The 15595-nt window shown below is 45.5% G+C and overlaps 1 protein-coding gene across 1 annotated transcript in view; it reads right to left on the bottom strand.

The window, feature by feature from the left end:
* The window catches only part of VAMP1 (vesicle associated membrane protein 1), a 29477-nt gene extending 17301 nt beyond the window's left edge, over nt 1–12176 (bottom strand). Inside the window, exons 1-2 of the mRNA XM_056529726.1 lie at nt 12140–12176; nt 7396–7495 (exon numbers count right to left, since the gene is read on the bottom strand). Coding sequence (XP_056385701.1) covers nt 7396–7495; nt 12140–12153 — 114 coding nt within the window. The 5' untranslated portion in view covers nt 12154–12176. The remainder of the gene's footprint in view (nt 1–7395; nt 7496–12139) is intronic.
* Nucleotides 12177–15595: the final 3419 nt, after the last annotated feature.

Here is a 15595-nt window from a genome sequence, read left to right on the forward strand (position 1 = left end):
GGATGAGGTGATACACAGGGAGATGAGAGAGCTCAGATACATTAGAGCAGGATGAGGTGATACACAGGGAGATGAGAGCGCTCAGATACGATAGAGCAGGATGAGGTGATACACAGGGAGATGAGAGAGCTCAGATACATTAGAGCAGGATGAGGTGATACACAGGGAGATGAGAGGGCTCAGATACATTAGAGCAGGATGAGGTGATACACAGGGAGATGAGAGCTCAGATACGATAGAGCAGGATGACATGATACACAGGGAGATGAGAGCGCTCAGATACAATAGAGAAGGATGAGGTGATACACAGGGAGATGATAGCGCTCAGATACAATAGAGCAGGATGAGGTGATACACAGGGAGATGAGAGTGCTCAGATACAATAGAGCAGGATGAGGTGATACACAGGGAGATGAGAGCGCTCAGATACGAAAGAGCAGGATGAGGTGATACACAGGGAGATGAGAGCGCTCAGATACGATAGAGCAGGATGAGGTGATACACAGGGAGATGAGAGCGCTCAGATACATTAGAGCAGGATGAGGTGATACACAGGGAGATGAGAGAGCTCAGATACGATAGAGCAGGATGAGGTGATACACAGGGAGATGAGAGCGCTCAGATACGATAGAGCAGGATGAGGTGATACACAGGGAGATGAGAGAGCTCAGATACGATAGAGCAGGATGAGGTGATACACAGGGAGATGAGAGGGCTCAGATACATTAGAGCAGGATGAGGTGATACACAGGGAGATGAGAGGGCACAGATACATTAGAGCAGGATGAGGTGATACACAGGGAGATGAGAGCGCTCAGATACGATAGAGCAGGATGAGGTGATACACAGGGAGATGAGAGGGCTCAGATACAATAGAGCAGGATGAGGTGATACACAGGGAGATGAGAGAGCTCAGATACGATAGAGCAGGATGAGGTGATACACAGGGAGATGAGAGCGCTCAGATACAATAGAGCAGGATGAGGTGATACACAGGGAGATGAGAGAGCTCAGATACATTAGAGCAGGATGAGGTGATACACAGGGAGATGAGAGAGCTCAGATACATTAGAGCAGGATGAGGTGATACACAGGGAGATTAGAGCGCTCAGATACATTAGAGCACGATGAGGTGATACACAGGGAGAGGAGAGAGCTCAGATACAATAGAGCAGGATGAGGTGATACACAGGGAGATGAGAGGGCTCAGATACATTACAGCAGGATGAGGTGATACACAGGGAGATGAGAGCGCTCAGATACAATAGAGCAGGATGAGGTGATACACAGGGAGATGAGAGTGCTCAGATACATTAGAGCAGGATGAGGTGATACACGGGGAGATGAGAACACTCAGATACATTAGAGCAGGATGAGGTGATACACAGGGAGATGAGAGAGCTCAGATACATTAGAGAAGGATGAGGTGATACACAGGGAGATGAGAGAGCTCAGATACAATAGAGCAGGATGAGGTGATACACAGGGAGATGAGAGAGCTCAGATACGATAGAGCAGGATGAGGTGATACACAGGGAGATGAGAGCGCTCAGATACGATAGAGCAGGATGAGGTGATACACAGGGAGAAGAGAGAGCTCAGATACAATAGAGCAGGATGAGGTGATACACGGGGAGATGAGAACGCTCAGATACGATAGAACAGGATGAGGTGATACACAGGGAGATGAGAGCGCTCAGATACAATAGAGCAGGATGAGGTGATACACAGGGAGATGAGAGCGCTCAGATACAATAGAGCAGGATGAGGTGATACACAGGGAGATGAGAGCGCTCAGATACGATAGAGCAGGATGAGGTGATACACAGGGAGATGAGAGCGCTCAGATACATTAGAGCAGGATGAGGTGATACACAGGGAGATGAGAGCGCTCAGATACATTAGAGCAGGATGAGGTGATACACAGGGAGATGAGAGCGCTCAGATACATTAGAGCAGGATGAGGTGATACACAGGGAGATGAGAGAGCTCAGACACATTAGACCAGGATGAGGTGATACACAGGGAGATGAGTGGGCTCAGATACATTAGAGCAGGATGAGGTGATACACAGGGAGATGAGAGAGCTCAGATACATTAGAGCAGGATGAGGTGATACACAGGGAGATGAGAGCGCTCAGATACATTAGAGCAGGATGAGGTGATACACAGGGAGATGAGAGCGCTCAGATACAATAGAGCAGGATGAGCTGATACACAGGGAGATGAGAGCGCTCAGATACGATAGAGCAGGATGAGGTGATACACAGGGAGATGAGAGCGCTCAGATACATTAGAGCAGGATGAGGTGATACCGAGGGAGATGAGAGCGCTCAGATACGATAGAGCAGGATGAGGTGATACACAGGGAGATGAGAGCGCTCAGATACGATAGAGCAGGATGAGGTGATACACAGGGAGATGAGAGTGCTCAGATACATTAGAGCAGGATGAGGTGATACACAGGGAGATGAGAGAGCTCAGATACAATAGAGCAGGATGAGGTGATACACAGGGAGATGAGTGGGCTCAGATACATTAGAGCAGGATGAGGTGATACACAGGGAGATGAGAGCGCTCAGATACATTAGAGCAGGATGAGGTGATACACAGGGAGATGAGAGGGCTCAGATACATTAGAGCAGGATGAGGTGATACACAGGGAGATGAGAGCGCTCAGATACATTAGAGCAGGATGAGGTGATACACAGGGAGATGAGAGCGCTCAGATACATTAGAGCAGGATGAGGTGATACACAGGGAGATGAGAGCGCTCAGATACAATAGAGCAGGATGAGGTGATACACAGGGAGATGAGAGAGCTCAGATACATTAGAGCAGGATGAGGTGATACACAGGGAGATGAGTGGGCTCAGATACATTAGAGCAGGATGAGGTGATACACAGGGAGATGAGAGCGCTCAGATACATTAGAGCAGGATGAGGTGATACACAGGGAGATGAGAGCGCTCAGATACGATAGAGCAGGATGAGGTGATACACAGGGAGATGAGAGCGCTCAGATACGATAGAGCAGGATGAGGTGATACACAGGGAGATGAGAGAGCTCAGATACATTAGAGCAGGATGAGGTGATACACAGGGTGATGAGAGAGCTCAGACACATTAGACCAGGATGAGGTGATACACAGGGAGATGAGAGAGCTCAGATACATTAGAGCAGGATGAGGTGATACACAGGGAGATGAGAGGGCTCAGATACATTAGAGCAGGATGAGGTGATACACAGGGAGATGAGAGCGCTCAGATACGATAGAGCAGGATGAGGTGATACACAGGGAGATGAGAGAGCTCAGATACGATAGAGCAGGATGAGGTGATACACAGGGAGATGAGAGGGCTCAGATACATTAGAGCAGGATGAGGTGATACACAGGGAGATGAGAGGGCACAGATACATTAGAGCAGGATGAGGTGATACACAGGGAGATAAGAGCGCTCAGATACATTAGAGCAGGATGAGGTGATACACAGGGAGATGAGTGGGCTCAGATACATTAGAGCAGGATGAAGTGATACACAGGGAGATAAGAGCGCTCAGATACATTAGAGCAGGATGAGGTGATACACAGGGAGATGAGAGCGCTCAGAAACATAAGAGCAGGATGAGGTGATACACAGGGAGATGAGAGCGCTCAGATACATTAGAGCAGGATGAGGTGATACACAGGGAGATGAGAGCGCTCAGATACATTAGAGCAGGATGAGGTGATACACAGGGAGATGAGAGCGCTCAGATACGATAGAGCAGGATGAGGTGATACACAGGGAGATGAGAGCGCTCAGATACGATAGAGCAGGATGAGGTGATACACAGGGAGATGAGAGAGCTCAGATACATTAGAGCAGGATGAGGTGATACACAGGGTGATGAGAGAGCTCAGACACATTAGACCAGGATGAGGTGATACACAGGGAGATGAGAGAGCTCAGATACATTAGAGCAGGATGAGGTGATACACAGGGAGATGAGTGGGCTCAGATACATTAGAGCAGGATGAGGTGATACACAGGGAGATAAGAGCGCTCAGATACATTAGAGCAGGATGAGGTGATACACAGGGAGATGAGAGCGCTCAGATACATTAGAGCAGGATGAGGTGATACACAGGGAGATGAGAGCGCTCAGATACATTAGAGCAGGATGAGGTGATACACAGGGAGATGAGAGCGCTCAGATACATTAGAGCAGGATGAGGTGATACACAGGGAGATGAGAGAGCTCAGACACATTAGACCAGGATGAGGTGATACACAGGGAGATGAGAGCGCTCAGATACAATAGAGCAGGATGAGGTGATACACAGGGAGATGAGAGCGCTCAGATACGATAGAGCAGGATGAGGTGATACCGAGGGAGATGAGAGCGCTCAGATACGATAGAGCAGGCTGAGGTGATACACAGGGAGATGAGAGCGCTCAGATACATTAGAGCAGGCTGAGGTGATACCGAGGGAGATGAGAGCGCTCAGATACGATAGAGCAGGATGAGGTGATACACAGGGAGATGAGAGCGCTCAGATACATTAGAGCAGGCTGAGGTGATACCGAGGGAGATGAGAGCGCTCAGATACGATAGAGCAGGATGAGGTGATACACAGGGAGATGAGAGCGCTCAGATACATTAGAGCAGGATGAGGTGATACACAGGGAGATGAGAGCGCTCAGATACATTAGAGCAGGATGAGGTGATACACAGGGAGATGAGAGTGCTCAGATACATTAGAGCAGGATGAGGTGATACACAGGGAGATGAGAGAGCTCAGATACAATAGAGCAGGATGAGGTGATACACAGGGAGATGAGAGAGCTCAGATAAATTAGAGCAGGATGAGGTGATACACAGGGAGATGAGTGGGCTCAGATACATTAGAGCAGGATGAGGTGATACACAGGGAGATGAGAGAGCTCAGACACATCAGACCAGGATTAGGTGATACACAGGAAGATGAGAGCGCTCAGATACATTAGAGCAGGATGAGGTGATACCCGGGAGATGAGAGAGCTCAGATACAATAGAGCAGGATGAGGTGATACACAGGGAGATGAGAGAGCTCAGATACATTAGAGCAGGATGAGGTGATACACAGGGAGATGAGTGGGCTCAGATACATTAGAGCAGGATGAGGTGATACACAGGGAGATGAGAGCGCTCAGATACAATAGAGCAGGATGAGGTGATACACAGGGAGAAGAAGCGCTCAGATACATTAGAGCAGGATGAGGTGATACACAGGGAGATGAGTGGGCTCAGATACATTAGAGCAGGATGAGGTGATACACAAGGAGATGAGAGCGCTCAGATACATTAGAGCAGGATGAGGTGATACACAGGGAGATGAGAGCGCTCAGATATGATAGAGCAGGATGAGGTGATACACAGGGAGATGAGAGCGCTCAGATACGATAGAGCAGGATGAGGTGATACACAGGGAGATGAGAGAGCTCAGATACATTAGAGCAGAATGAGGTGATACACAGGGTGATGAGAGAGCTCAGACACATTAGACCAGGATGAGGTGATACACAGGGAGATGAGAGCGCTCAGATACATTAGACCAGGATGAGGTGATACACAGGGAGATGAGAGCGCTCAGATACATTAGAGCAGGATGAGGTGATACACAGGGAGATGAGAGCGCTCAGATACGATAGAGCAGGATGAGGTGATACACAGGGAGATGAGAGCGCTCAGATACATTAGAGCAGGATGAGATGATACACAGGGAGATGAGAGCGCTCAGAAACATTAGAGCAGGATGAGGTGATACACAGGGAGATGAGAGCGCTCAGATACAATAGAGCAGGATGAGGTGATACACAGGGAGATGAGAGGGCTCAGATACATTAGAGCAGAAGGAGGTGATACCCGGGAGATGAGAGAGCTCAGATACATTAGAGCAGGATGAGGTGATACACAGGGAGATGAGAGCGCTCAGATACGATAGAGCAGGATGAGGTGATACACAGGGAGATGAGAGCGCTCAGATACATTAGAGCAGGATGAGGTGATACACTGGGAGATGAGAGAGCTTAGATACATTAGAGCAGGATGAGGTGATACACAGGGAGATGAGAGCGCTCAGATACATTAGAGCAGGATGAGGTGATACACAGGGAGATGAGAGCGCTCAGATACAATAGAGCAGGATGAGGTGATACACAGGGAGATGAGAGGGCTCAGATACATTAGAGCAGAAGGAGGTGATACCCGGGAGATGAGAGAGCTCAGATACATTAGAGCAGGATGAGGTGATACACTGGGAGATGAGAGAGCTTAGATACATTAGAGCAGGATGAGGTGATACACAGGGAGATGAGAGCGCTCAGATACATTAGAGCAGGATGAGGTGATACACAGGGAGATGAGAACGCTCAGATACATTAGACCAGGATGAGGTGATACACAGGGAGATGAGAGTCCGGACGAAGCACACCAAGTGTGTGAAACTAGAGCTCGATCGCCACCACTTGTCCCCCCACTCCCCTCTCTTCTGTACCCCGCATGTGAGTATGTCTCAATAAAGAAGACCCTGCAGCCACACTGGTGAGTGCCGATATTTCCATTTCTCTTCACGGATACTATGAACTTTGCTTGCATTATCTGAGCACCACCTGAGGCATTACAGCTACACCAACTCCTACCTGCCGTTCCAAATCCAGCACACTCACGCAGTGCCGCAGTGTAATTTACAAATCTGTTTAACTTTCCGGAGCCAGTTGATTTAAAAGAAAAAAGGTTTTCACCGGAGTACCCCTTTAAGTTCACACCGCGGAATTCCGCTTGCGGAATTCCGCCCGTGGAATTCCGCGGGAATTCCGTAGTGTGAATATACCCTTAATAACATTATACTAACAGCAGGGGAGACACTGCAGGAGAGCCCCCAGGTCACCGAGGGACTCAACCTGGACAGGGCCTAAGTGTAGTGCAGGACCATGTCCTGTACTGGGACATTACACAGACATTTCTGCTGTTCAGGAGTCTCGGAAAGGATAATGGGGTTGTCAGGATGGCCGTTATGCTTGCCACTAGAGATGAGCGAACTTACAGTAAATTCGATTCGTCACGAACTTCTCGGCTCGGCAGTTGATGACTTATCCTGCATAAATTAGTTTAGCTTTCAGGTGCTCCTGTGGGCTGGAAAAGGTGGATACAGTCCTTGCAGACTCTTTCCTAGGACTGTATCCACCTTTTCCAGCCCACCGGAGCATTGGAAAGCTGAACTAATTTATGCAGGAAAAGTCAGCGACCGCCGAGCCGAGAAGTTCGTGACGAATCGAATTTACTGTAAGTTCGCTCATCTCTACTTGCCACCCAGCTTTCCCAGAAGCAGATACAATGAGGGATGAATCAATCCTCTGCACACTATTCACCTCATGGAGTTGTTCCTGAGTAACACTGAGCCTTCGGTCTCCGCTGATGTTGTGTTCTGGCTCCGGATGGTTGGACCTGAAAGCAACAGTAGGGGGCGACCTGAGGGGTAAAAAAAAAAAAAGGGAGTAAAATAATACACAATGGGGGAGATTTATCAAAACCTGTGTTGACGAAGAGCGGTGCAGTTGCCCATAGCAACCAATCAGATTTCTTCTTTCATTTTTAAAGAGGCCTATGGAAAATGAAAGAAGCGATCTGATTGGTTGCTATGGGCAACTGCACCACTCTTCCTTTACACAGGTTTTGATAAATCTCCCCCGATATGTACTGATTTCCATTGCTGATGGTGTCGCTATAGGGGCCACAGTGGAAGCAGCTGCAGCTGGGCCCTGGTTCATTAAGGGCCCAATGAGTCTGTGTTATAAATGGTAGATTGGGACCCAGTTACACATTTTACATAGGGGAGGGGGCCCAGGAGCTAAAACAGTATCCTAGTACCCTATAGCAGTGGTCTCCAAACTGTGGACCTCCAGCTGTTGCAAAACTACAACTCTCAGCATGCCCGGACAGCCTTTGGCTGTCCGGGCATGCTGAGAGTTGTAGTTTTGCAACAGCTGGAGGTCCACAGTTTGGAGACCACTGCCCATACAGGTACCTAAAATATTATATTAGGGAATTGTCATATATATCTATTACATGAACTGAGTTCTACTGAATTATTTCCAGCAATAGAGGCCATTCTGCAACTTACACCCTGCATTTCCATATAGAAGTTCTGCAGCGGCTGAGGTGTGTGTTATTAGGTTCTGCAGCAGCTGAGGTGTGTATTATAATAATGTCAGGCAGCGACTGAAATGTGTATTATGAGGTTCTGCAGCAGCTGAGGTGTGTAATATAATAATGTCAGGCAGCGGCTGAGGTGTGTGTTATGAGGTTCTGCAGCAGCTGAGGTGTGTATTATAATAATGTCAGGCAGCGACTGAGGTGTGTGTTATTAGGTTCTGCAGCGGCTGAGGTGTGTATTATAATAATGTCAGGCAGCGACTGAGGTGTGTGTTATTAGGTTCTGCAGCAGCTGAGGTGTGTATTATAATAATGTCAGGCAGCGGCTGAGATGTGTGTTATTAGGTTCTGCAGCAGCTGAGGTGTGTATTATAATAATGTGAGGCAGCGACTGAGGTGTGTGTTATTAGGTTCTGCAGCAGCAGAGGTGTGTATTATAATAATGTCAGGCAGCGGCTGAGGTGTGTGTTATTAGGTTCTGCAGCAGCTGAGGTGTGTATTATAATAATGTGAGGCAGCGACTGAGATGTGTGTTATTAGGTTCTGCAGCAGCTGAGGTGTGTATTATAATAATGTCAGGCAGCGGCTGAGGTGTGTGTTATTAGGTTCTGCAGCAGCTGAGGTGTGTATTATAATAATGTCAGGCAGCGGCTGAGGTGTGTGTTATTAGGTTCTGCAGCAGCTGAGGTGTGTATTATAATAATGTCAGGCAGCGGCTGAGGTGTGTGTTATTAGGTTCTGCAGCAGCTGAGGTGTGTATTATAATAATGTCAGGCAGCGGCTGAGGTGTGTGTTATTAGGTTCTGCAGCAGCTGAGGTGTGTATTATAATAATGTCAGGCAGCGGCTGAGGTGTGTGTTATTAGGTTCTGCAGCAGCTGAGGTGTGTATTATAATAATGTCAGGCAGTGGCTGAAGTGTGTGTTATTAGGTTCTGCAGCAGCTGAGGTGTGTAATATAATAATGTCAGGCAGTGGCTGAGGTGTGTGTTATGAGGTTCTGCAGCAGCTGAGGTGTGTATTATAATAATGTCAGGCAGCGGCTGAGGTGTGTGTTATTAGGTTCTGCAGCAGCTGAGGTGTGTATTATAATAATGTCAGGCAGCGGCTGAGGTGTGTGTTATAAGGTTCTGCAGCAGCTGAGGTGTGTATTATAATAATGTCAGGCAGCGACTGAGATGTGTATTATGAGGTTCTGCAGCAGCTGAGGTGTGTATTATAATAATGTCAGGCAGCGGCTGAGGTGTGTATTATGAGGTTCTGCAGCAGCTGAGGTGTGTATTATAATAATGTCAGGCAGCGACTGAGGTGTGTGTTATTAGGTTCTGCAGCAGCTGAGGTGTGTATTATAATAATGTCAGGCAGTGGCTGAGGTGTGTGTTATTAGGTTCTGCAGCAGCTGAGGTGTGTGTTATAATAATGTCAGGCAGTGGCTGAGGTGTGTGTGATTAGGTTCTGCAGCAGCTGAGGTGTGTATTATAATAATGTCAGGCAGCGACTGAGATGTGTATTATGAGGTTCTGCAGCAGCTGAGGTGTGTATTATAATAATGTCAGGCAGCGGCTGAGGTGTGTGTTATTAGGTTCTGCAGCAGCTGAGGTGTGTATTATAATAATGTCAGGCAGCGACTGAGGTGTGTGTTATTAGGTTCTGCAGCAGCTGAGGTGTGTATTATAATAATGTCAGGCAGCGGCTGAGGTGTGTGTTATGAGGTTCTGCAGCAGCTGAGGTGTGTATTATAATAATGTCAGGCAGCGGCTGAGGTGTGTGTTATTAGGTTCTGCAGCAGCTGAGGTGTGTACTATAATAATGTCAGGCAGCGGCTGAGGTGTGTGTTATGAGGTTCTGCAGCAGCTGAGGTGTGTATTATAATAATGTCAGGCAGCGGCTGAGGTGTGTGTTATTAGGTTCTGCAGCAGCTGAGGTGTGTATTATAATAATGTCAGGCAGCGGCTGAGGTGTGTGTTATTAGGTTCTGCAGCAGCTGAGGTGTGTATTATAATAATGTCACGCAGCAGCTGAGGTGTGTATTATAATAATGTCACGCAGCAGCTGAGGTGTGTGTTATTAGGTTCTGCAGCAGCTGAGGTGTGTATTATAATAATGTCAGGCAGCGGCTGAAGTGTGTGTGTTATTAGGTTCTGCAGCAGCTGAGGTGTGCATTATAATAATTCCAGGCAGCGGCTGAGGTGTGTGTTATTAGGTTCTGCAGCAGCTGAGGTGTGTATTATAATAATGTCAGGCAGTGGCTGAGATGTGTGTTATTAGGTTCTGCAGCAGCTGAGGTGTGTATTATAATAATGTCAGGCAGTGGCTGAGATGTGTGTTATTAGGTTCTGCAGCAGCTGAGGTGTGTGTTATGAGGTTCTACAGCAGCTGACATATCATATACTCCAGTAGCTGATGTGTATTATTATGTTCTGCATAAACTGGGAATAATGATGTTCTGCAGCAGCTGAGTTGTGTATTATGATGTGCTGCAGTTGGTATTGAGGTTCTGCAACAGCTGACATGTTTTATGATGTTTTGCAGCAGCTGAGGTGTATTAAGATATTCTTCAGTATCTGAGGTGTGTATTATGAGGTTCTGCAGCAGCTGAGGTTGATATTATGAGGTGTGTATTATAATATTCTTTAGTATCTGATGTATTATGAGGTTCTGCAGCAGCTGAGGTTGGTATTATGAGGTTCTGCAGCAGATAAGATGTATTATGATCATACAGCAGCTGGAAAATGATACCTCTGCAGCTGCTGATAACTTCTTAGAATCATTAGAGTGTACATGTCAGTGAGTGGTTGGCAGAGTATGAGCTCTTGCCCAGCCCAAGTCTTGTGACAATATATATATAGGATGTAGAAGATGTTGTGACGTTATATCTATAGGATGTAGAAGATGTTGTGACGTTATATCTATAGGATGTAGAAGATGTTGTGACGTTATATCTATAGGATGTAGAAGATGTTGTGACGTTATATCTATAGGATGTAGAAGATGTTGTGACGTTATATCTATAGGATGTAGAAGATGTTGTGACGTTATATCTATAGGATGTAGATGTTGTGACGTTATATCTATAGGATGTAGAAGATGTTGTGACGTTATATCTATAGGATGTAGAAGATGTTGTGACGTTATATCTATAGGATGTAGAAGATGTTGTGACGTTATATCTATAGGATGTAGAAGATGTTGTGACGTTATATCTATAGGATGTAGAAGATGTTGTGACGTTATCTATAGGATGTAGAAGATGTTGTGGCGTTATATCTATAGGATGTAGAAGATGTGACGTTATATCTATAGGATGTAGATGTTGTGACGTTATATCTATAGGATGTAGAAGATGTTGTGGCGTTATATCTATAGGATGTAGAAGATGTTGTGGCGTTATATCTATAGGATGTAGAAGATGTTGTGGCGTTATATCTATAGGATGTAGAAGATGTTGTGGCGTTATATCTATAGGATGTAGAAGATGTTGTGGCGTTATATCTATAGGATGTAGAAGATGTTGTGACGTTATATCTATAGGATGTAGAAGATGTTGTGACGTTATATCTATAGGATGTAGAAGATGTTGTGACGTTATATCTATAGGATGTAGAAGATGTTGTGACGTTATATCTATAGGATGTAGAAGATGTTGTGGCGTTATATCTATAGGATGTAGAAGATGTTGTGGCGTTATATCTATAGGATGTAGAAGATGTTGTGACGTTATATCTATAGGATGTAGAAGATGTTGTGACGTTATATCTATAGGATGTAGAAGATGTTGTGACGATATATCTATAGGATGTAGAAGATGTTGTGACGTTATATCTATAGGATGTAGAAGATATTGTGACGTTATATATATAGGATGTAGAAGATGTTGTGACATTATATCTATAGGATGTAGAAGATGTTGTGACGTTATATCTATAGGATGTAGAAGATGTTATGCGCTGTGTGTCACTCACGTCTCTCCGGCCATGTCTGCAGCTGAAGCCCATCGCTCCCTCGTTCACCCGGCAGACGCTTATATAGCGGTGACGTCATCTCTATGAATGAAGCAGCAGGGGCCGCAAACTGCAGTCTGTCTACGAAACAGACTCATCCCCTATGATGAATGGCTGATCGTGGGGGGTCCGACCGCTGCATTACCATTTTAAAGGGGTACTCCAGTGGAAAACTTTTTTAAATCAACTGGCTCAACAGATTTGTAAATTACTTCTATTAAAAAACCTTAATCCTTCCAGTACTTATAAGCTACTTATGATGGCCCGACATATGATAATTTCAACATATGATGGCCTCTCAGAGCCCATTGTTGAAGGCAGCCTCGACATATGATGCTGCTGTGTGTCGGGTCCATCGTACAAACAGCTATCTGACAGCCCTGACAACTTCAGTAACTGACAGATAGTTGTTTAATGTGCCCCGTGTGCCCCGTTCTGCCTCCTGTTACTCACATGCTGTCCTGCTAACTCATACAGGCTTCCACTGTGAGCTCAGTGTAAGCCCCGCCCCCCCAGTGCAGCCATAGCCAATAGCCTGGAGCATCTTGCTGCAGGCATCCAATGAGCTGCTGGCTGCCCTCCCCTTCCTTTCCTATAGAGCTGTAGTCGGCAGGATGGTAATGGAGGACATTCTGTCCCCCCTGAAGGTATTTAAAGAACTGTACAGTACTGTATGTGGTATCACATATCACATACAATACATAGACACACTATACACCCCATACATCAATGTTTCCCTATCAGTGTGCCTCCAGCTGTTGCAAAAGTATAACTCCCAGCATGCCCAGACAGTCAATGGCTGTACATACATGCTGGGAGTTGTAGTTGTGCAACAGCTGGAGGCACCCTGGTTTGTTAAACACTCCCCATACACTCCACATACAATGGTCATCCCAGAACCAATTAGCAGTTTCCCATAGAGATATGGATTCAACATACAATGGTTCCGAGGCCCCAGAACCAATTACCATTTTTACATAGACATATTTACTCGACATATGATGTTTTCAACATATGATGGTTCTCCTGGAACCAATTATCATCATATGTTGAGGGACCACTGTGCTACAGAGGAAATTATTTTCTTTTTGGAACACAGAGCTCTCTGCTGACATCTCTGTCCATTTTAAGAACTGTCCAGAGTAGGAGAAAATCCCCATAGAAAACATATGCTGCTCTGGACAGTTCCTAAAATGGACAGAGATGTCAGCAGAGAGCACTGTGCTCGTGATTCAGCAGAGAGCTCTGTGTTTCAAAAAGAAAAGAATTTCCTCTGTAGTATTCAGCAGCTAATAAGTACTGGAAAGATTAAGATTTTTTTTTTATAGAAGTAATTTACAAATCTGTGAATTCGGTTAGAAAACAGACATGGTGCACATCTACAATCTTGTATAATGATCTGATTGCTTCTCAGGTCAGTTTAACCTGTGTCCAGTGATCTTCAATAAAGCTTTTTCGTATTTTTAAGATCACTGGACACAGGTAAAACCGACCATACCATCAGACGCGTTTCGAGCGCATGCGCTCGAAACGCGTCTGCTGGTATGGTCGGTTTTACCTGTGTCCAGTGATCTTCAATAAAGCTTTTTCGTATTTTTAAGTGCTGGATCATTGCTCTTCTGTTCTACGTTGGAGTGCCATGCCGGGCACCGATCCGTGCACTACTACGAGGTGGTGAGCTGGAATTCCTTTACATTTTGTTTGTACATCTTATATGATGTCTGAATGCTGTAGTCCTCCCGCTGGGACCCCCTCCCCGTGATCTCCCTGCTGCACACGCCATTTGCTCCAGTTGCAGAAACGCTGGATTTCCCGGACTGGAGATGCGACGTCACGCGACGCCCCCTCATGATGTCACACCACAATAGATGTCTATGGGTGGAATATCCCTTTAAATATGGATAAATCACACTCCAGTGGGTGTATTTAATCTGCAAAATGGGAGAAGCACATAGTGGGGGACATTTAGAAAAGCATTTAGTAGAATTTTTTTGCTTATAATTTGTCTCTCAAATGTCGCACATGTGACTAGGCACTTTTCTGTGAGACTTTTGACCGGCCAAGTGAGAAGAGCAAGAACATTTTGTTTGACTTAGGTTATCAAAAATTTACAAAAAAATAAAAAAAAAAAAATTTTTTTTCATCCCATAGACTTCTATGGTAGAAAACCCCCAAGATTTAAAAAAAAAAAAAAAAAAAAATGCTATACTCTCAACATGTTGTGATTTTGGAAAACTGCCACTGAGCCCTAAACCACCGAAAAAAGCTAAAGATGAGTGGGAAAAAAGGCCAAAGGAGAAAGCACCAAGTGGGTTTGGGGTTTCAGAATTCCCTACTCCCTTTTAGCTAACATCTGGCCATTGCCTCTGTTTTTCCCTAAAAAAAAATAAAAATAAATGCTGTGCGGTTGTTGTGGCGTCTTTGTGGCATTTTCTGAACCAAGACAAAACCTAACCTCAAACATTTTGCAGCCTTAGCCAATCATAGCTCATCTCACACTGAACTGCTCTGGGCTGTGTATAGCGGAGTGAGGGAGGAAGTTCTCCCCTGTATGGCTTCAGATGATGTCACGCCTGCTGGGGAACGCCCCTTCCCAGTCTGTGAATCTGACTGAGCAGAGAATACAGAGCAATATCAAGGTAGAAAACTAAAAAAAAATATTAAAATAAAGGCAGGGGGTGGTTTATCATGATGGGGGCAGTGAACTGGGAGGATTATAAATTGTAACAAGATCATGAGGGGTATTCTTTAACCCTTTAGGTGTTTCAGAGGAAAAAAAACAAAGTGGAGGAACATTTTTAAAATTAATACTTTTGGATATTTTCAAATTTTTTTCCTGTAACACATCAAGTGATAATATAAAAATGCAACTCAATGGCCCAGATTTATTCATCTAGATTTTCTTCAATTTTAGCTCGAAGTTGCATGAAAACGACAGCAGCTTCCTGCAATAGTGCTGTGCCTGTACTCGCACAACCACTATAGGAGAGTGTCCATGTACCCCGTATTGGCTTTATGTACTAATGGTACTATGCTGCCCTATGGGCACCTCTTCTCGTCTTCCCTCATATACCGTTTCAGAAATAAAGAAGCACCTTGTGGATCTTGCTGCTTCCTTTTTTTTTTATTAGGATGTTTTAAAGGCACCATATTGGGTTGGCAGGTGCCAGAATTTCCGCAGCAGTAAATTAAAAAGCATACCCATAGGGTAGCAACATAATCCGTTTGCGGCACTGTAGCTGTGGGAAACCCACTGCGGATTTGCTTGCTGTGACCCTACCCTGAGGCGGAATGTTCGCAAAAAAATTCTGCACGGACTTTCTGCTGCAGCAGACTCCTATTGATTTCAATGGGATTCTGCTGACTTAAAGAGTTTATTCCAGGAAAAAAATTATTTTTATATCTCAACTGGCTCCA

This window comes from Hyla sarda, chromosome 7 (genome assembly GCF_029499605.1).
Source record: "Hyla sarda isolate aHylSar1 chromosome 7, aHylSar1.hap1, whole genome shotgun sequence".
Taxonomy (NCBI): domain Eukaryota; kingdom Metazoa; phylum Chordata; class Amphibia; order Anura; family Hylidae; genus Hyla; species Hyla sarda.